Raw genomic sequence first — 20,709 nt, forward strand, 5'->3', positions numbered from 1 at the left:
TGTGTGTGTGTGTGTGTGTGTGTGTGTGTGTGTGTGTGTGTGTGTGTGTGTGTGTGTGTGTGTGTGTGTGTGTGTGCGTGCTCAGTGTACTGTATATATCATTATTGATGGCCAAACCATAGAGGTGACACCAGGGAAGGATGGTCCATCTTTTTTTAATGGCAGGTATTTATAAGGGGTATAGCAGACACAACATTTTCAATATATGCCTTAGCTGATGAATATTCAAGAGCAATCGTGAGTGACAGGCTGAGGCCTTGACAGCGACTAAGTGGCTGTTTTTACAACATTATGAATAAACAACAGGATCAAAACAATAAAGTGGCAAATTTATGAAATAAATAATTCAAAACATGGAAAAAAAAAAAAAAAGACGTGATCCTCCAGAGAAACAAACCCAACCACTACAGTGCATTTCACTGTAACATCAGATTTTTTGTTTCTGACCAACTCTTCTGTTTTGCTGGTGACATGCTTGGATGGTCACCCTGACATTTTTTCTTCTGAAGGAAATCTGGTGTTGTACACTGCTGTTTGTGGTTGTGATTAGAAATCCCATTTGCAACATCATTGCAGACAAGTAAAAAAAAAAAAAAAAAAAAAGGGGGGGGGGGGTGATGAGCAAATAATGAGCGAAAGAGGGAGGACAACCAGCAGAGAGTGATGACTTTTTGAATACACAGTTATAATTACCCGATGTGCACACAAAGACCATCCTGAATTTTAGATAAATACAATATACAATACACACAATACTGTTGGTACATTTGATCACAACTGTAGATGTAAATGTAGACACTTACAGTAACAATAATATCCACTTTTCATCTACTGTAATAGGTTTTACAAGTGCTTAAATAGTAGTTATTTTCATCTAGGGCATAATTGTAATTGAAAAATGCCTCAAATATCCATAATAGTGGCATTGCAACATCTTGCATTGTGGCCATTGTAACCACACAACCCCGGAGCCGTGAATGCAGTCTAATCATATTAGGAGTATCAGAATGCTCAAAGCATTTTTCACTGCACATAAACAACAACACAATATTTTCCAGTTTATGACATCTAAACAGTTAGAGAACTTAAAGCAGAAACCAAGAAAATAAGTTACCATAGTACTAAAAAAAAAAAAAAAAAAAAAAGATTTGAAGGTAAATAGCTTTGTTGTTTTCTCTCATAATAGATGCAGTTTAGAGTTTGTTGTATTTTGTCACGGAATGAGAGGTGGAGCTTAGTGAAGAAGTCTCTGTGTGCGTTTTGATTGACAGCTGGTTTGGGCTCGGGCAGTCCACGGGAGCTGATATATTTTGGTCTGTCTCTTCAGATCAGGGGCAACTTTGCTTAATCTCTTGTCCGTCTGCCTGCAGGGTCTCTGCTCTGTACTGACACAGGCGTTTGTCGTGTTTATACAGGGTCTGCACCAAATAATAGGTTTACACCACACACAAAAAGGCAAAAATGTGGTCTGTAAAATTAGTGGAAACAACACAGTCAGACGAAACTACTGAGTGATAAATGTAGCTACAACAGCGAGGAAGCCTGGTCCTGTTGTTTTTCTGTTACTGCGCTTGTTGAAAGCAAAGTGAAAACCCCTTTACCTGGTGCAAACACTGAGTGAGTGTGACCTTTAGACAGTGTGTGTGTGTGTGTGTGTGTGTGTGTGTGTGTGTGTGTGTGTGTGTGTGTGTGTGTGTGTGTGTGTGTGTGTGTGTGTGTGTGTGCGCATGTATGTGTGTGTGTGTGTGTGTGCGCGTGTATGTGTGTGTGGCCAGTCTCTGTTCTCTTCAGGTGTCTAAGGTGTGCCTGGGAGCTCTGTGGGAGTTCTCCTCTCCCCTCCCTTTTCCTCTCTTCTCGCCACCCAGAGGAACATACCTCCTTTTGGCCTTTTTACGTTTCTTATCAGAGCACCAGACTCGCTCGCAATACTCTTCAACCCTCTGAGCATCCCCATAGCCAATCAGCTGGAGGAACTCCTTGTACCACAGCCTGGAGTCGGGGCCTAACACCGAGGATGGCACCAGAGATCTGGGGCTGATGCTGGGGCCCGGTGGGGGGCCCATGGAGGAGTGGCATGGAGCTGCAGCTCTTTCTCCCTCCCTGTTATTTGCCAGGGTGATCGCTGATTCCACCCTCTCTCCTCTGAGCACGTGTAGACTGATACGTAATAACGTGTGCACGTATCCGTGTTCCACAGTCTGGCACACATACACGCCAGCATCTGAGCTTCTCACATGTAGAAACAGCAGCCCGTGGGAGGTCATGATAACCCGCTCATCACCTCGAACCTGAAAAGGCAAAATTATTATTTTTTATCAAGCCATTGATGTAGTCATTATTGAAGTCTAGAAATTCAGGCATCCGTGGCACTGCTGCCGAATTTGCTTTTCTCCCTGGAGCAATTTTAATTAAAAAACTTACAGCAGAAGTAAAGGTTGAGGAAGAGTAGCATCTCAATAGTTTTCTCAAAACACGGTTATGTGAGGTATATAAGTTTCTCTTTGCTCTAGTGCATGTTTGAATAATGTTTAAGATATAAACATTTAAATCGGTTTTGATATATTTGAATTGGTTAGCCAGGCTATCATTTTGTTTGTCGGTCTTAGTGCATTGAACAATACATTTAAATACCCAACACATTTCCAAAAAGAATGCCTCAGTTCCTCAGGACAATCTACAAACCTTTCTGTTTGTGTAAATATAAATACTTGTTGCTTGAGATGAAATTTTACGACAGCACTGAGGTGGCAGCGGAAATCTAAGCTGTAAATCAAATTACATTTATCTGCATGGCTGGACAGATCTATCGGAGTCAGAGGAAAAATGTATTGTTGGAGACGGGAGCAAGTGGGACAATATAAAAACTGAACCTTAAAGTTTCAGTACTTCACCATTCTGTATCTTTTCATGTTGTGTAATACTGTAAATGTTAAGTATATTACCATTTATATTATGTTAGATGCATCAAACTCACCTCGTGTCTCTCTCCTCCTTTCTGTAAGAACCAGAGGACCTTAGCTTGAAGTGATCGAGGGACACATTCCAGTAAAGTGCTGTTGCTCTCCACACCGTACACCAGCCTCTCCTCAGCTCTCTGCCATTGTTCATCTATACACACACACAAACACACACACACATCATAAAACATAGTGAGGCAAGATAGATGGCAATGAACTGCAGTGACCTTTCATTATTTGACAAATGCACAGTTTGGATTGTTGTTTTGTCACAGTATGCCAGCACAATAATCCCTCTAACCACCAACTGCAATGAGACATTCAGAGTTCATATTTTTGTTCACGATACTGTATTTCTCGTAGCTAAACATTTTTTGTCTGACAACATTTTCAGATACCAGTAAATACACACAAGCACCCATCCACACGCACATTCATTGCATTCACTAACCATCAATTTGCAGCCCATTGCACAGCTGGACGGCGTTGCCATGGCGAACATCCTGCCGCCTGAATCGCCTGCTAAGAAGGGTGACAGGGAAGCAAAGAGGAGTCATTTTCAACATGTGATGAAAGTGTGAGAGATGGGTAAAAGGAAAGAGAAAAAGAAAGTGGGAGAAAGATAGATGGAGGAACGGGGGTTGATCAAGTGCACACTGATAGACATTACATAACACCTGGCTGTCATGTCTCTCACTGCCCGTGATAATGACTTGGCAAGCCAGCCTCAGAGCGTTGTGACTTTCAGGGCAAGGACTGGTAAAGGTGTGAACAGCTGATATCACACACAAACATCTGCAGGGTCTCCTGAGGTGTGTGTGTGTGCTGTTACCTCTTGGTGTAGACTCCAGCAGGGTAGAATCTGGAGCAGGTGAGACCATCCCAGGCGCAGTAGGGGTCTCTAGCCAGACAACAATCAGCACATTCTGAACCGTATAGGTCACACTGATGCAGTCTGACTTGGGCCACTCCCACTTCTGACCCCACATACAGCTGTTGCTGTGGACCCCAAAAATGTGGAACATGGGTATCAGGACAGTTTAATTGGAATCAGATTTTTCATATGCAGTCTGTCTTTTCCTCGTCCAGCTGGGCTACTTAACCACAAGTAGGCTACAGTGCATCTAAATCATGTTGGTGCAGTGTAATGCAAAGTGTCACAATGTTATCATCTTGTGGCTAAACAACAGAACTGCAGGAATGAAAAAGCAGTTTAATGATTCACTGTTCTCTTACCCTTTTAGGTGATATTATCATCTCTCTCACTGGTGCTGGCACCTGCAAATGGGAAACGTTTCTGTTATTCAAAAATGAAGCTGAGTCAGTGGCTCATCACATGCTTTTAAAAAAAAAAGATGTGACATTGATTTCTTTGTCACTTCAGGCCTCCTGCCATGCTTTCACCCATTCCAAATCAGGTCTTAATTAAAATGACAGCAACCACTGCTTGCAGTCTAATTTTCAAATGCAGCCAATCTAAGTGAAACCGATATATCAAATCATTGTGAAGATCTCTCAGCGGGCTGGCTGCACATTCATTCTTGTGGCCCTCTGATGATGGAGAGGAAGCAAATCAGCAGTTTGTGTTTCTGAAAGAATCCTTCTTATGGTGTGACTGAAGCAATAATGAAGTCTGATATCTATCGTCTGATATGTTTGCAATAAAAAAAGCCAAATTCACTTGAATACAAAGTCTTCTTTCCTCACATTTTTTAGCTAAAAATAGAGTACCTTGAATACTTGCAGCTCTTCCAGCAGCACCTCCTCCATAGTGTCTGTGTCTTTGTTGTAGATGGTGATAACTTTCAACACCACTGAGTCATCTAATGAGAACAGATTTTAAATGTTAATGTTAATATAACAGGCTAACGGCATCACTTTAAAAAAAAAAATGTACAACCAAAATTTTAGGTTTAAAACTGTGTAGGCAACAATTGTGCAACAATACAGTGTGTATACCAGTGCCGATGTAGAGAACATGGTAGTGTCCATCCTGGGCTTGGACTCTGTCTACTGCGATTTGAGTCAGCTTTCTTCTGCCTGGCTCCGTCTGCAGCAGGACAGGTCTATGTCGCTGTGGGAGGACCGGGCGATACATCACAGGATGAGAACGCACAAACCGTAGAACCTCATCAGGAAAATCCTTGGAGCTGGAGAAGCCACCGCCGTTCACTTTACTGGAGCACTGTAGTGTGACAGACATAAAGAGAGTAAAAGGAGAGTGTGGGACAAAGACAAAGGAGGACTATTAATTGCGTCAGCTCTGTGCGCAGTGTAGAAAAAAAGCTGACATGCATTAGTCAGGCTTCGACTGCCTCTGTATGACCTGCCGAGGTAGTTACAACAGTGCTGACATTCACCTAGCTGCCCTACATTCTCTCAACACTGTCCCTTTCAAAGGGCATCTGTCGTGTACACAGACGGGATGGAATGGAGAGTGCTGTGAATGAATAATGTTGGGCAGTCTGGTAATAAAATCCCATAAATGTGATTTATTCAGAATTTAAGACTTACAGATCCAGGTCGAGGGTAGGGGACTCTGTCCTCATAAGGTGTCCAGTGATGCTCAGGTCTCTCCCGGTAGGCAAACGGACCGTTAAAGGCCGCTCTGATGTCATCCATGTGATAAACACACACTGCATAGCCTTTAAACACCGCGCTGCAAGACAAGGCTTCATTAGTGATTTGGTGGATGTCAAAGTTCTGTAATGAAATACTGACGTTGTTCTTCACTCACCTTGTTGTGCTAAAGAGGCCAAAGATTTCAGGGTTTTTCTCACCCTTGTTGTTGAGCACAAACACGTCCTCTGAAACACAAAATGCAGAAATCAGTCTTTAAATCAGTTTTTAACCACAGCCGAGATTGTAATTTTAGTTTTTTCCTCAACTTAGACATTGTAACAATGGTATATATCACCTGCTAAGAATCAGCATGTTAGCACGCTGACGTTAACATTCACATTAAACACTTTTTAACATTTTTGTAAATGTAAAAAAATCTCAGAAGGATCTCTGAGGATTTGTCAGAACAGTAGTACGAGTTGCTACAACTTTCATGTTTTTTTCAAAGATCACACTTACTTAATTTTGGGGGAATTTGATTGCTTTGTGACTCAAATGTAATGGTAATACATGAGAGACACACGTTTTTGTCGGTAAACATCTATTACTGCAGGTCTGATACAATATAACAAACATCCAAACACCATCATAGCTTTGCAAATCTTAAGTAATGCAGATGCGTGAATTATTGACAGGCATACTGAAAGTTAACAATCATTAAGGTAGTATGCGACGAGTGTCGCTGCCGTCCTACCGAGGTCATCAAAATGTGTATCAATGCCATTTGGTCCAGCCACAGAGCAGATGAGACGGGTTTTCAGGAAGGAGCTCCATCTATTCACCAGCATTCTCTGTCCTCCTTGGTCATTCTGAGAGATGAAGGCAGATATTGATTGTGACTACCCTGTCCATACTTTCATTCTGGCTGGAATATGCCCAGAAAAGTTTCTGCAGCACGAGTATTCTCACCGCACAGACTCGGCCAACGCGGGTGTAGACCGCCTTGTTCACCCCCTCAGCATCCATCTCTCGCTCGGTGAAGAAGAAGTAAACTTTATCATCATCTTTGTCATCGTTGTCAGGAATAACTGCTGACCCCACAAATTTCGGCTCTGCAGGAAGAAGATTTTTTTTTAACATGAGGCTCCCTGCCTCATGTTAAACTTTTTGCTTTGAAATACAAAGCAAAAAGTTAGATCGTGGTAGGATGTACTTATACTTATTTCATGTGCTTTATGGGAGGAATCTCGTAAAGGCCTACTTTGTAGGATTTAGGAAGATCTGAGCAGAAAATTCATAATTATGTTTTTAATTGTGTGCAATCACCTGCAGAATTGTTGTTTTTACCACCTTAGAATGAGCCCTTCATATTTACATAGGAAGCGGGTCCTCTTCCACAGAGCGTGCCATGTTGCAATGCTATGTTTATGTGTGCTGTGTTGCATGCTATAAGTTTAGCTGCCATAAATTCTCTGACGGGGACGGTGAAGCGAAGGGTATTACGTTGGTTTTAATCTTCAATCTCTGCTAGATGCAACTAAATCCTACACACTGCTCCTTTAAATGTCTGTCCTTCAAATATTTGTCAAACCGTTTCAGAGTAAAATACCCATGTAAAGATATTGTTTAGCGAAGAACAACAAGCTTATTAATCTTTAAATAGAGCCATTTCTGATGAAAACAGGTATATTGATATCATGTGGAGGGCCTACGTTATTTAAATCTCAGCCAGTGTCACATTTAATTTAACGTCTAATAAACATATTTGGTCACGTTCTACATTTGATCAAATTTTACCCAATACATCATTACGTCTCATGTGAGTAGCATCACATTTTCTGAACTGTCACTATTTGGGCATGTATCCGTAAGCACTTCCTTGTTTTTATGTGGAGATGTTATAATTTTGATGTCATGTACACCAACCATTGAGCTGCTGCCTGTCGTTCCTTTCAGTGCGTGTGTAGGTCTGGTTGTTGAGCCGACACAAAGCGCCATCGTTTTCCCAGTAGTCAGTGTAGAGGCCAATATAGAGCTCTCCTCCTAATATACACATGAACACACAAACAGATTAATAGAAACACAATATTATCAAAACAGCACTGTGAAAACAAATGGCATAAGAAAAAGGCCACAAGATGGCAGTATTGACTGCTTAGAGGTCTTCAGAATGAGCAAACCTCCAAATTTAAAGTGTATAATTGCATAGTGTGTCATCTAACTAAAATGAAAACATACGTAGCAGTCTGACAACTGTGCTTTTAACCAGCTGATGGTGAGGTGATGAGTGATAGACTGAGCAGTGCCTTACTAGACAGTGTAGACGTGCAGGGACTGTTGGGGTCGTATGGACAACGTCCTCTGCCACTCATAACGCTGTCTCCTTCAAGATGAAACAGTCTGTCCTGAAACACACAGGTACGGGCATAGTTATTCACACCCAGATACACATGAACATAAATGCCACAAACACAGCACGTGCAAAGGCCTTTAACAACATCCAGACAAACCCCAGGAGGTGATGTGTAGAGAAAGGGATGGAGATGAATTAGAGAGAGGAAGAATCAGAAAGTGATGGATGAGACGGCGAGAGAGAAGATGCATGAGACAAGAAGTGATGGATGACCAAATGAAGGACTCCTGTCTGGATGTGTATAACCAGCTTTGTTCTGCTCTTATATCGTAGTAAGATCACCACTTCCACTCCTCAGATGTTGCTGCCCTGCAGAGCAGGAGGCTGAAACACACGCACCCATACACAAACACACAGACCCACGCACACTTCAATACACAGACCTGAACTCCCATAAGAGCTCACATGTTGTGTGCCACCGCAGCACTCAAGATAGTCCCTGGCAGTTCAGAAAGGATGTCAGGCACTGTATTGATTTATGAGGAGCCACAGAACCCTGCTGCTCTGTGACTACCGCTCTACGTATGACTGTAATAGAAGTCAGTTTCTGGGTTAAACTCATTTATCATGTACAAAGATCAATCAAAACCAAATGGAAAAGAGGTAAAACAGCCAGAATCAATATTAGTTTACTAGCAGTACTCTGAAATATGGGATGTTTTTTATTGCAACATCTGGGCCACTCGTGCATTAATACTTGATTCATTAGTCAGTGGCTGGTCTGATGAATGTCAATAGTATCTTGTATCATAATTTATCTGAATGTAAATACTATTCAGCTCAGACTTACTGGTAACTGTTGGCTAAGTGTAATCTCATAGACTCATAGATCACGTTTATGATTTGTGTGAGGCAATTTGGTAGAGAGGCTGCCTACTCTTCCATATATGAACCATATCTGATCCAGTATTGCTCTGCTTTGAACACCTCATGAGGGATGGCTGCGGGTTGCTCCTGTTTGGAAGCTGTGACTGGCCTGGTTGACCTGCTCGGCCGGTGTTGGAATGCATGGTGGAAACCTTTCTACCCTCCTCTCTCTCTAAATACACTCCAGAGACACACACACACACACACACACACACACACACACACACACACACACACACACACACACACACACACACACACACACACACACACACACACACACACACACACACCTACTGCCCTATGTTTGACATATGGGAGATATGCGTCATACTGTATCCAAACATGCTCACACTGATATATGCAGGCAATTTTGCTTGCGTACCGTTTTACATGGAAGATACTCCTGTGCACCCAAATCCCACAGCTGATACACACACACACACACACACACACACACACACACACACACACACACACACACACACACACACACACACACACACACACACACACACACACACAAACAAACACGTACACTCTCACACACACTGGTTTGAATTGACCCCTCAGTGAGACAGCACATTAGTCTTTCTTGGCCTCAAGCCTCCTTCCTCTTACAAAAAGCAGCAACTCCATGTTTACCTGGACACTCGTGGTGCCAATTTCTTTATGATGTAAATTAGAACCTTGTGTCAAATAGTACTCTCTGTCAGAACAAAACCAAACTCCGCCTTCTCTTACTCAATGCCTTTTCCATATCCACTTCACATCACTCATTGTTGTTAGGCGAATATATCCATCTACAAGTCGCACGTGCAGAGTTTAACAGCTGTTGGTCCAAGCTGTACTAACAGTACTCCTCACTTAAACATTGTCAAAACAGAGTGAGGAAGGTTCTGGCTATGTCCATCTTAAGAGAGAAGGGCAGAGAAGAGTAGAATACCATGTGAAATTTGGCCGACCTGCAACACTTTCAACAGACTCACTGTCTGATTTTCTGTCAGTCCTTTGTCTTAAGTCCAGCAAAAATGGCATAATTAGAAAAATCCAGAACAGCTTAATGGACCAAAAGCTCACACTTTTGAAATGAACCCTTTGAATTGTTAAACCAAACTCTATTTCCGTCCTCGAGACTCACCTGCCCTGTGTGTCCCACTCCGACCAGGACACAGACGGGGTTAAAGGCTCCGGTTCCACAGACCAGCAAATGGGTCTCGTTGTACTGCTGCAAGACCTTAATGTAGTTTGCACACTCCGGCTGTTGGAAGAGATACGGGGATAAAGTGGATGAAGTGGGGTGGGAGCGTCATAGGGTTCAGACGGTTAGATTGAGGCCACACAGTGAAAACGGTGTAATGGAAAAATGCCAGGGGTTTTATTACATTGTTAATAACATCAATACTTCAGGTTAAACAAAGGTTAAGGAACACAGTTAGATATGTAAATCCATTCATACATGCTGACAGTGTATAGCACTTTAACAGATTCATCTACCTATGGAATAAATTCATTACACTATATATAGATTTTAGGTTAATACACGTTATCAGCCGCATTTGTCCTCACCATTAATATTCAACCTCAGTCATGCTACCAAATCCCAGGTAAGAATGTATACAACCACATGTTCAATAATATTTTACAGCAGAGGGCTTACCTTTTCCCTCCCCTTCATCATACACTCCTCTAGCTGAGATTCTGTACTGGCCCACTGGATCTGAAAGACAGCACAGTTGCCATTTTAGTCACAAAACGTTATTGCATATAGAAAAGAAATTGTAAAATAATTTGAACATAGTAGAACATTTGGCCAAAAACGTATCGCTGCGGTATCATTGTCTGAAATCTGATGGAACTGGCTACATTGCTCTAATATTCCTCTTTAAGTAACTTTTGTTTTATACAAACGCCGACCTATAAAGACACGCATATGCACATTTAGTTTGGCTAACCCTGAGTCCCATGGGTCTCAGAGTTCAAATGTCTCGCTTCCTGACAGGCAGGCAGCAATGAAACCAGGCCTACCTCTCTGTGGTGTGTGTTAACCTGGTCCAGGCTAAGGGAGAACAGGCTATTCTTGGCACCAACATAAAGTCTTGCGTGGCCTTCATCCAGTAGCATGGTCTGGGGTTGAAGAGATGCTCCATGTCCCTGGAACACCCAGGTCCTGTTCAGCTGCCAGAGCTCTGCATTGATGACAACATACAGACAGAATAAGACAAAGGGAATTATAGAAACCTGTAGATAGATAAATCTATTTTACATGTGGATTCAATCTTGCTTCTTGTCTGTACTAAAAATCTAATTTGAAAAAACGCCTCCCTCAAGAGATTTCTACCAGCTCTGGTAACCTATGAGTTCCAACTGCTCCAGTGGCCAAGGGCACAACACAACATGTGTTTCTGATCCATAGCTTCCCCAAGAGAATGTCAGAGCAACACCAGGGTTATCTATCCACCTCATCTCTCTCTTCCATGCACCTAAGCCTCAATTCAACTATGCTTATCATTGTAAAAGTCCACATGAAATAAATAGGGACACAGTGAGCTCAAGGCAAACCACACAGGCATTAATAAACTGCTGAAAGGCTGACTACAAACCCTTGTCACAGCTCGACCATGAAAGGACACCCCACAAAACCAGAGATGGTTCTGGGAAAGATGTTGTGATTAACGGGAGGAGCATTAGATGTGCACAGTCTTCAGCTTGTGGTCTCTCTTACCAAGAGGAAGCAGTTTTATCAGACAGGAAACTGAACCAGCCTCTTTATCAGCTGCCACTCCCCGTCAGTCTTGCTTTATGTGATTTGAAATCTCTCTTTAAAAAGGAAGCAGCGGGCCATGACAGATATGTCATTAAGTGTAAACACAAACTCATCAGAATAACCACAGATCAAGTAGACACACAGACAGTTTGCATCGACACATACTGTACCACCCATGCACACGCACATAGTTTTATGTGCCTGATAGAACTTGACAGGCCATTCCTCAGTACCTGCTCTCTGTAAGCCTCTTTAGAGGTTGAGGGTGAAGGATTTGAGCAAAGTCCCAAACCTCCAGAGGAGTGCACTTCCTCTGGGTTGCACTGGCCTGAAAATCCTTTCATTAACACATGATCGGGCTGGACTGGGTGTCCTTGTCATGGAAGGAAGGGGGGTCTGGTGTGTGTTAGAAGTGATTTTGAGACCAAGCTCAGGCAGATTCAGGCAGACAAGCGAGTGTTTCTGATCAAATCCATAGCGTAGTATTGCACAGCTTAAATTTGTCTTACTTTCATGAGCATGGTAGGACATACTTCTTTTGAGCCATTAACTACACACACATCTATTTTACTATCCCGACCTTTCAACTACCCCAAATAACGCTGCGGTGTCTCTACATGTTAGGGCTGCAGGGGGTAATAGCACAATTTGTTTTTCTAGCATCTGTGTATTTTCAGTGTTACTTGATCTCCAAGATCAAGAAGGAGAGAGTATTTATCCTGTTTTTGTAGATCACTCATAGCAACCGCACTCCACTCTGTGCAAAGTTTTATTTGTTTAAAATGGGATTAGGTATCCACAGAGGAGTGGGTATCAGTGTATATTTTGTTGCTATTAAGATGTCTGCATTGGAGACAAGTGACTATTTGTTTGAGTAGCATTATATCTCGGCTGGTGAGGTGGCAGAGACGGAGGGGATGTGGCAGTGGTGTTCTGTCAGGGCTCAGACATGCTTCCTGTAATTATCTAATCCACACACGCACAGGCACCCACACACACGCACACGCACATACTTTTAGCGCTTTTGAGTTCTGTGTCTCTCACACACAGATTTCTCTATATTCTAGTTCTTTCTGAGTCGAGCTGACCTTCAAGGACAGTCCTTTAACACTGGCTCTCAAACAATCAGCTCCTTCTTCATGTGAAGTCAAATTTGCAACCCCTTACTGAGATGACAGACTTAGATTGCTATTTAAAGTGATGGAGTAAACACTGCGTAAGTCAAACCCATTTTTCCTTCTACTTTTCACTTGTCTTTGTCAATAAAGATGAGTGGCAGCTGATTCATATGGACACATGCACATAACAAGACACATAGACCTCCAGGAGCTTTCTCACTCTCACAGACAAGCACAAATACAGATACATTTTATTTACAAAAGTAGATTTGTAAATATAATATTTTAAATGTGGCGGTCAACTCTGAATTGGGATATTTCCATGTAATGCTCATTGGATTAACCCTCGTGTTGTCCTCGGGTCAAAATGACCCGCAGCTGTGTTCAACCAAGTTCTATTTTATTTTCATATTTTTTGGGGATCATTGGTGACAAGGAGGCTGTGAGGGTTTCTTTAAAGAATGATGACCAATGATCCCAAAAAATATTTAAAAAATATAGAAATAAAATAGAACCTGTTTGAACACAGCTGCGGGTCATTTTGACCCGAGGACAACACAAGGGTTAGACAAACGGAGGAAACGCTGTCAAAAAAAGAAGGAAAGAAAAATGTAGGCCCCCCACATACAAGTGATAAACTCCAGTCACATTTATGTAAAAAAAAAAAAGAAAGAAGAGTTGATTATAATGATCATAGGTAATTAAAGGTACGAAAGCACTACAGTCGATCTCCTGATTACACTGACACACCGAGAGACGCTTCAGAGCAGTATTTTAAAGGTTTTATCCTCTGTCATTAAATATGCCAACCTCTGCCCAGGCTGAATAAGACAAAGAGGGGATTTCCACATTTCCCCATACCTTTCTTTCTCTCTCACCATCTGCATCCAGTGAGGGCTCCTTAGCCAACAGTTACAGAGCTAGAAAGAGGAGGATGGTGTTTCTCCTTCAGCAACTGAGCCAGGGAGACACATGGCCAGACTGTGATCCCACTTCAAATGGAAAACACAGAGAAAAAGGACTCCCTCAAGACAGACACTTTCATCAGCTGTCTGGGGAGTGCTGAGAGATGCCTGAGAAGATTTGGTGAATTGAAATCAAAATAAACTTGGCGATCTCCTCTTTATCCATGTATGGACACACTGTTTTGCTACGCGAGGGAGTAAAATGTGTGTGGTGTGTGTGTGTCTTTGTGTCTACAGTAGCAGCCTATTTTGGTTTTATAGGTCCTTTGGAAGCCTTTGATGTTTAGTCAAATAAAAAAGTAAATGCACACATAATATCATAAAACACACACAGGAAACTTAAAAACACAAATTTACTTTGCTATCACCATTTGATCTATTGCCAGCACTAAGCACACTTTTTATGTGAGAAATTTAATTTGTGGCAGGCAGTCTCATATTTCCAGCGAAATAAGCTTCTCATTGAGTAATGGGACTCATGCAGAAACAGAGACATTACAAAAGAGAGAATTATTAGGGTGAGCTGGATTTAAAAGGTACAAAAATAAGAGGGGAGTCTGTTCTCCTTTTGCCCCTGATGTCTGAGTGAGACTGTGGGGCTCCTGGGGGTGGGGTCAGGAGCTGGAGATCTGTGGTGTCATGCCATTATCGGTATACGGCCTTGTGTTACCGTATCCCCTTGTGTGTGTGTGTGTGTGTGTGTGTGTGTGTGTGTGTGTGTGTGTGTGTGTGTGTGTGTGTGTGTGTGTGTGTGTGTGTGTGTGTGTGTGTGTGTGTGTGTGTGTGTGTGTGTGTGTGTGAGAGAGAGGGGGGGGGGGTGATGTCACACAGCAAAATGAAAGCCACATGGAGTGTCCGAGGAGGATGAGAGAGAAAAACTGTTCTTCACTGTAATAACGACGGGGGTGTAAGTGTGTACCTTTATTAAATCAAGATAATACCTGAAAAGTGACAGTTATTTATCCAAGAATGCAGCTATTCACATACAGTTCATGTGACATCTGCTAATATACTTTCTGAATATATGAGTCCACTGTATTTGACTGACATTTAATTAAAGTCTATCCCCATCTGTTGCAAACGATACTGCCTCAGCTATATATGTATATGGCCTTGGAGCCAAAATCACTTATGCTATGTAAAAGTCCCACAAAGTATGGTTTCCTATGAAATTTTATTTGCATGAAATATTTCATAATTTTTCAGCATAGGAAATGCATGCTTAAGTAAACAAACTTGAACAAACTTGAACTAACAACTTGTGCAGCCATATTACACAGAATAGTTCTTCTCACTGGTTCTTCTCTGTCCCCAATAATATGCAGACATATGAAGGAAGACTCCCTCCTTTATTGGCTCTCTTTTATACACCAAACTACAATAAGAACAAAAATTCACTTCTTTGTCTTGAAATGCTCACTCTTGTCATCCTTCATCCTCTTTTTTTTCTCCTGTAATATCATTGCAGCTTAGTCTCTGAAGACTCAAACAATCTTTGTCCCCTCTCTTTTCCCATGTTAAAAACTTAACTCATCTCCACTCCCTGGTTCCGTCTCTGGGAAAAGGTCAGAAAAGATATTAGAGTTTCACCAGCTGTCTTCCCCTCTGGACATCTCATTAATGAACTGGAGAGCACACACATAACACAATGGGAGAGAATATGACACTGAGATGTACACAGGCAAAACGAGAACGCGAGAAAGGTGCGTGTGGAGGCCAGGAGGTTGAGAAATGATCCATTTTTCCTTTGCTGACCTAAAAGGTGTGATTTATCTAAGTGCCGCCATGCCCTCCATTTGCCAATGGCTTGATTGACTGCCCTATGGACACACAGGTAAAATCTTAATTATCGTTCTCTTCACACGTAGGCGGAAAAAAATGAATTGGACTCCTCACTTAACATATTAGCTTTAAGTATGAAAAATTAGAAATAAAAATTCCCCCCTTCATTTTTTTTCCCAGTCAGACACAACTTGAGGTAATATACTTTTACTGGTATACTGGTATTTCCCATCTTACCCTCAGAAGAAAGTCACCTACAGCCTCCTCATTTCGAGGTTGTAAAATACATAGAGGGAGCTTTTTCTTGTCTGGAGAGGAAGTTCTAAAATTGCAGTTCAAAGGGGGGGTTTCATACAGTAATTGCTACCTGAGTAATCCCTGTGTTCACACATGCATGCACATCAGCTCTTTCTGCTTAAAACCCACAGTTTTAAGTGCTGAAGACAAGAAATGAAGTTTAAACATTTCTCGATAAACATATTTTGTCCCCATACTCTTTTTTTTTTTATCCAGTTTTAGAGGCATATATGACTCCCTCACACATATAAACTCTTAGCATGAGTACATTTAGCCCTCAAATGCTTCAACACACTTTTGTTTAAATTTTCCATGAGGTAAATGCTGTGCTAAAATAGTGAAAGCATGTGTTTATTTATATAAGAGAACATATACAGTATGATGTTAACCCTGCCAGAACAGCTTCACATCACCGGATGACTTTATTCACCTTCACAGACCTGCTGAAGATAAATATTTATGTTACTAAATGATGACAGCTTTTGGGGAAAAATGTCCTTGGCAGACTACTGAGGGAATGCCTGGTCAGTTTAATTATTTTAGAGTTTTTAGTCGTGTTTAGACGTGTTTTTCATAGCTGTTCTCATGAACACTTTCACTCAACTCAAACAGTTTTAATAATACAAAAATTTCAATTTCGAGATATTTATTTTTATTTTATTTTGTGGTCTTTTTTTCACTGCACCAGCATCCAGATTTTCAGATATGTAAGGAATTTAGTTTTGGTTTAGTTTGATCCTTTTTTTCTTTGTAGATAATGCTGTCTGACAGTACATACTGATGGGGCAGTTCTGGACAGGTTTCCATAATGTGGCTGATGGGATTTTTTTTTTTTTTTATTTTTTTTTATGCTTCACTTAACCAGGAAGGCCTGATCTCGATTTGTCAAAAAAAAACTGCCATGACCAAATCAACAGGAAATGAATGTGAGGCATAAATTCACCTTCAAACACAAAGTACTTCTGCTAACTAAATCATAGTAAACTATGTAGAAGTAAGGAGTTTTTGTAAGTGACTTTGTTCTGATTGGGTCATCACTGTTACGAAAACTGCTGTATCACACTGTCTGCTGCTTCAGCCAAGCATGATGACAGTTTTGTGGAGGCAGCAAAATAAATCTAAGCCTAGCCACCTACCTGCAACCTGCCGGCATACTCGCTGTGCAACAGCTTCATTAGCAGCAAAATTGATGGTTGTCCTAAAGGAATCGCTTATTTTACTCCACAGGCCGAGAGATCTGAAATAGGCTGCTACCAAGAGCCTTGAATGATGTAAATCCTAATTGTATGGATCTGTGTCCAAAAGCACAAAAATATTACAAAGCAAATGGTACGTTTTTATTCCTGTTCTATAGGAAGCATATCTTCCTCCAGGGGCATTGCTATGTGTAATAACCCCATATTTAGGGAGTTTTATTGGCCAAAAGTCCAAGCAATTGACATTTATTAACATATTTAGCCTATATTTAAAGTCTTTAGATGTTATACAGTCAAAGATTAGGGTAAATTCTTTCTAAAGACAGCACAGAGTCAGTGTTTGTAACTCAATACTCCATGCGATTTAGGTAACAGCCCTGAGTTAACTGGGTGTGTAAGCAACTGAAAGGATGACTGCAATGAAAGCAAGTTAAATGCACGTGAATAAACCTTCACTGGCCCAGAAGAGTAGACAAGAACATGAGGAATAAATTAAAAAGAAAAAGTGAATTAGAATTTCACGATGTGGAGAAGTCTGGCTAACATCAAAGCATGCATACATCCTTATTGTGCAGTATAGGAGAGCCATCCTTGGAACACATAATAATGTACCCAAAGGAATTCACTGCCAGAAACCACGAGAAAGCTGATCTGATATATTATTGAGCTTCTTATTGATCTCACTCTATATTTGCCCATTTGACCAGAAGTAGATTAAAAATATTTCAGTATTGTTATGATAAACGTTTGCTTCCCACTGTCAACCTTCTCTCAAAGAGAAGAATAAAGTTTTTCCACCCTGTTTTGATTCCAGATGTTATGGTAATATGTTCAGAGTCCTGAGGGTGATAAGTTAAAACCACCTCCATCTCCGTCTCCCTGAACTGCATCCAAGTCATTGGCGTGTGAAGAATTCACACTATTCTGCCTGTGCATGTGTCCGTATGTATGAGTTTGTGTAGACTTAAGGTTGTGCGTGGCAAAGCCCATGAGGCATATATTAGGGCTTATATGTTTTTCATTCCATAATGATAGGATCCAACTTCAGCCCACACTGCTCTGTGCTAGCCAGAACATGTATCAGGAGCCAGAGAGAGAGGGAGAGAGAGGTGGGGTGTCAATCACTGAAGCAGCTCTCACCTCAGGCGGTTAATGAATTTGGGTGATACACGAAAGTTACAATCAAAACTGATGCTTATGACTAATCATATCAGCAGGGATCTGCTCACTTTTGTTAATGTACTGTATGAATTTTGTACGCTGTAGCCAAAAGTCACAATTTCTTGTTTTTCAAAAGTTTTCTCCCTTTTTTGGGGAAAAATTGTGCTTTACTGTATTTATTGAATTATTGCGTTATTGACAAGTTCCCCTATGCAAAAAGGGGAGAAATAAGGCATACAGTACAAATAATAAAAAACCGCAAACCCTCCTATGAAATAGATGTAACAACCCTCATAACAGACTCCAAGCACATAGTCATGAGTTATTGACCATCCAAATTCCACACCTATTTTCAACCATGACTAACACGCTTATGTGGAATCATCACCTTCTGTTGCTATAGAGATCAAAGAAACTGTGAGAAAAAGGCAATGTTTACTCAAGACTTTTATCTACAAAGATAAAACCCTCATTATTGTCCTAAAGATACACAACAATCGCTCCACATACCAGTGCATGCGCATCCATATCACACACTCCCACGCACACGTAAACAGGCACACACATACAAACATGTTTCTCGCTCTCTGTTAGGCACATTCCCATGCTAAAGAAAAAAACAAAAACAATATTCCATCAGTATGGCATGAGAGAAAGCTACATTGTGGAATCTCAACCACCATGGCCGAGGGACCAAAACAAACTCCAAGGAGGCCCCTTGAGTATCAACAGTGGGTGAAAAAAGTGTGCACTTGACAAAGTCGGAGCAGAAGTCACCCCTATTAGATCCAACCTTGACTTTTTCTCCCAGGCTGAAACATAAATCTTCAATGACCAACTCATTACATGGTAATGATACCGCTTATTTGACTTCATTTTAAAGCGGGATGTATTCATTTGCACACTTCCATATCTAATATGTCATAAACTAGAAAATCTCATATCATTGTTGTTTGGTGACAGTAACTATTTTTAACTATTCAATTTTAGGGGTGCCAACAACAATGCTGCAATGACTACTGATATTAACTGAGAAGAGAGGTCCATTAAAATGTGGAAAATGATTGTCTGTTACACCTGTCTCATTCTCAATCTGCAATAAATGCTCTGAGCAGAGGAAGCTAGTTTCAATTGGAGCTGCACTTACTGTTTTTGACAATTTAATCACTAGGCTGCGTTCTACTCTCTATTCATTCAGCACAACAGTATATTTGAATTTGTGCGACGTCAATATTTGCTGCCAAAGTACATTAAAAGAAAAATATAACAGGTATTGTCTCACCTTTGTGGGAGAGCCGTATCCTTGGGTAAATGCTGTGGGCTGTGTGAGCCATGCCCAGAAGAGCAAGACACAGCACCATCAGTGACAGAAACACAGTCCTTACGCTCTCTGCCATCACCATTCTGTGTTTAAGTCCACTCAGCGTTAGCAGCAAAGTCTATGAAAAACAAAAAGTCTGCAGGTCTTTGCTCGGTAACTTCCTGCAAACAGTGTTCAATCAGAGAAAGTCTTTGATATCCAACAAGAGTCAACTTGGAGGTAACAGTCCATTTTCCAATGATCACCACAATGTGTATCAACTAAATGTATCTCTGCAGCCTCTATACAGTCCTTGCTTTCTCCTATAGCAGTCTGCTGAAAGCTGCATCCACCCACCACCTTGGTGGACAGGATAGTGCTTTGGCTATTATCCTTGTTTGGTCTTAGTAACCAGGGAGAAGAGAAGTCCAGTTGCTACATTCACGCCGCAGTGCTCACTGCTCTGTGTCCATATGTCAGTCCGTCTGTTTGTTTGTCTGTCTGTATGCACAGCTTAGATCCACTCTTTCTGATCTGTTGAAAGCAAAAAGTGAAAAAAAAAAGAAAAAAAATCCGATCTAGGAATCCCACAAAGGTGGTGTTGCTGCTAATTTGTAAAACCTGAATGCATTAGTCTGTCCCAGCAGGCAGGCAGGCAGGCAGGCAGGCAGGCAGGCAGATCTGGAGCTGCTGCACTGTATCTTCAGCTTCAGTGTGTGTTCCTCCTCTTGGGTCCACTGGAGCCAGTCATTCTCTGGACGAGAGCCCAGGAAAAGGCAGTGTGGAAGAGGGGAGGAGTAGGGAGCCTCGTGTCTGGCGTGCAGTCTCTCTGCACTGGGGAAGAAAGTGAAGCACTAACTCTGCTCACGCTTGACCAGTCAGGGAGGATCTAAAACTCAGCTCAAACCTCTGTCAGTCAGTTTAGATGGTTTCTACCACAGCTACTGATCTGGGCATGGGCCACCTGCCATGGTGTGTTATGAGAGCGTGAAAAGGCTGTGTGTGTGTGTGTGTGTGTGTGTGTGTGTGTGTGTGTGTGTGTGTGTGTGTGTGTGTGTGTGTGTGTGTGTGTGTGTGTGTGTGTGTGTGTGTGTAGTTGAAAATGTGTGGAGTGTGTGTCAGTTATTGGAGGGCTGAAAATTGCCTGCTTCTTCCTCTAAACTGTCTTGAGATCTCGTCCCTCCTCCCAGGCAGCTGGATTAAGTGTGCTGCGTCTCCCAGGCACACTCTGCAAGACTTTCCCCTCCTCTCTTAGAAATACTGCCTCTCTTGTCACTCTACAGACCACCCCCTGCTTCTCCTGTACCCTTACTCTCCTCCTTCA

The 20,709-nt window shown here is 41.7% G+C and overlaps 1 protein-coding gene across 2 annotated transcripts; it reads right to left on the bottom strand.

Annotated features, from left to right (window-relative positions):
• Nucleotides 1–139: 139 nt before the first annotated feature.
• sema3e (sema domain, immunoglobulin domain (Ig), short basic domain, secreted, (semaphorin) 3E) lies at nucleotides 140–20,256 on the bottom strand. 2 transcript variants are annotated; one of them, XM_069711217.1, is made up of 17 exons: nucleotides 19,368–20,256; nucleotides 10,828–10,988; nucleotides 10,460–10,519; nucleotides 9,941–10,060; nucleotides 7,831–7,924; nucleotides 7,446–7,562; nucleotides 6,489–6,631; nucleotides 6,274–6,388; nucleotides 5,695–5,764; nucleotides 5,472–5,616; nucleotides 4,917–5,142; nucleotides 4,689–4,780; nucleotides 4,194–4,235; nucleotides 3,790–3,956; nucleotides 3,409–3,476; nucleotides 2,975–3,108; nucleotides 140–2,288 (listed from the first exon to the last, which is right to left on the bottom strand). In XM_069711217.1, the coding sequence occupies exons 1-17, from the start codon at nucleotides 19,486–19,488 to the stop codon at nucleotides 1,788–1,790; spliced, it is 2,376 nt and encodes a 791-aa protein (XP_069567318.1). In that variant the 5' UTR covers nucleotides 19,489–20,256; the 3' UTR covers nucleotides 140–1,787. The 2 variants fall into 2 exon arrangements, with proteins under 2 accessions (XP_069567318.1, XP_069567317.1); XM_069711216.1 differs by having other exon boundaries at nucleotides 3,409–3,479; nucleotides 19,368–20,255.
• Between the last annotated feature and the right edge of the window lie 453 nt (nucleotides 20,257–20,709).

This window comes from Brachyistius frenatus, unplaced genomic scaffold (genome assembly GCF_029030835.1).
Source record: "Brachyistius frenatus isolate BFR_SWC_R1_liver_20210118 unplaced genomic scaffold, ASM2903083v1 Contig_97, whole genome shotgun sequence".
NCBI lineage: Eukaryota > Metazoa > Chordata > Actinopteri > Embiotocidae > Brachyistius > Brachyistius frenatus.

Excerpts from the sequence above, each read along its gene's own strand:
- sema3e (XM_069711216.1), bottom strand. The coding sequence starts at position 19,488 with ATGGTGATGGCAGAGAGCGTAAGGACTGTGTTTCTGTCACTGATGGTG. Across the intron at positions 3,957-4,193 it reads TGATAATATCACCTAAAAGG|CAACAGCTGTATGTGGGGTC; the intron begins GTAAGAGAACAG and ends TGGGGTCCACAG. Across the intron at positions 3,480-3,789 it reads GCTGGAGTCTACACCAAGAG|CAGGCGATTCAGGCGGCAGG; the intron begins GTAACAGCACAC and ends CACCCTTCTTAG.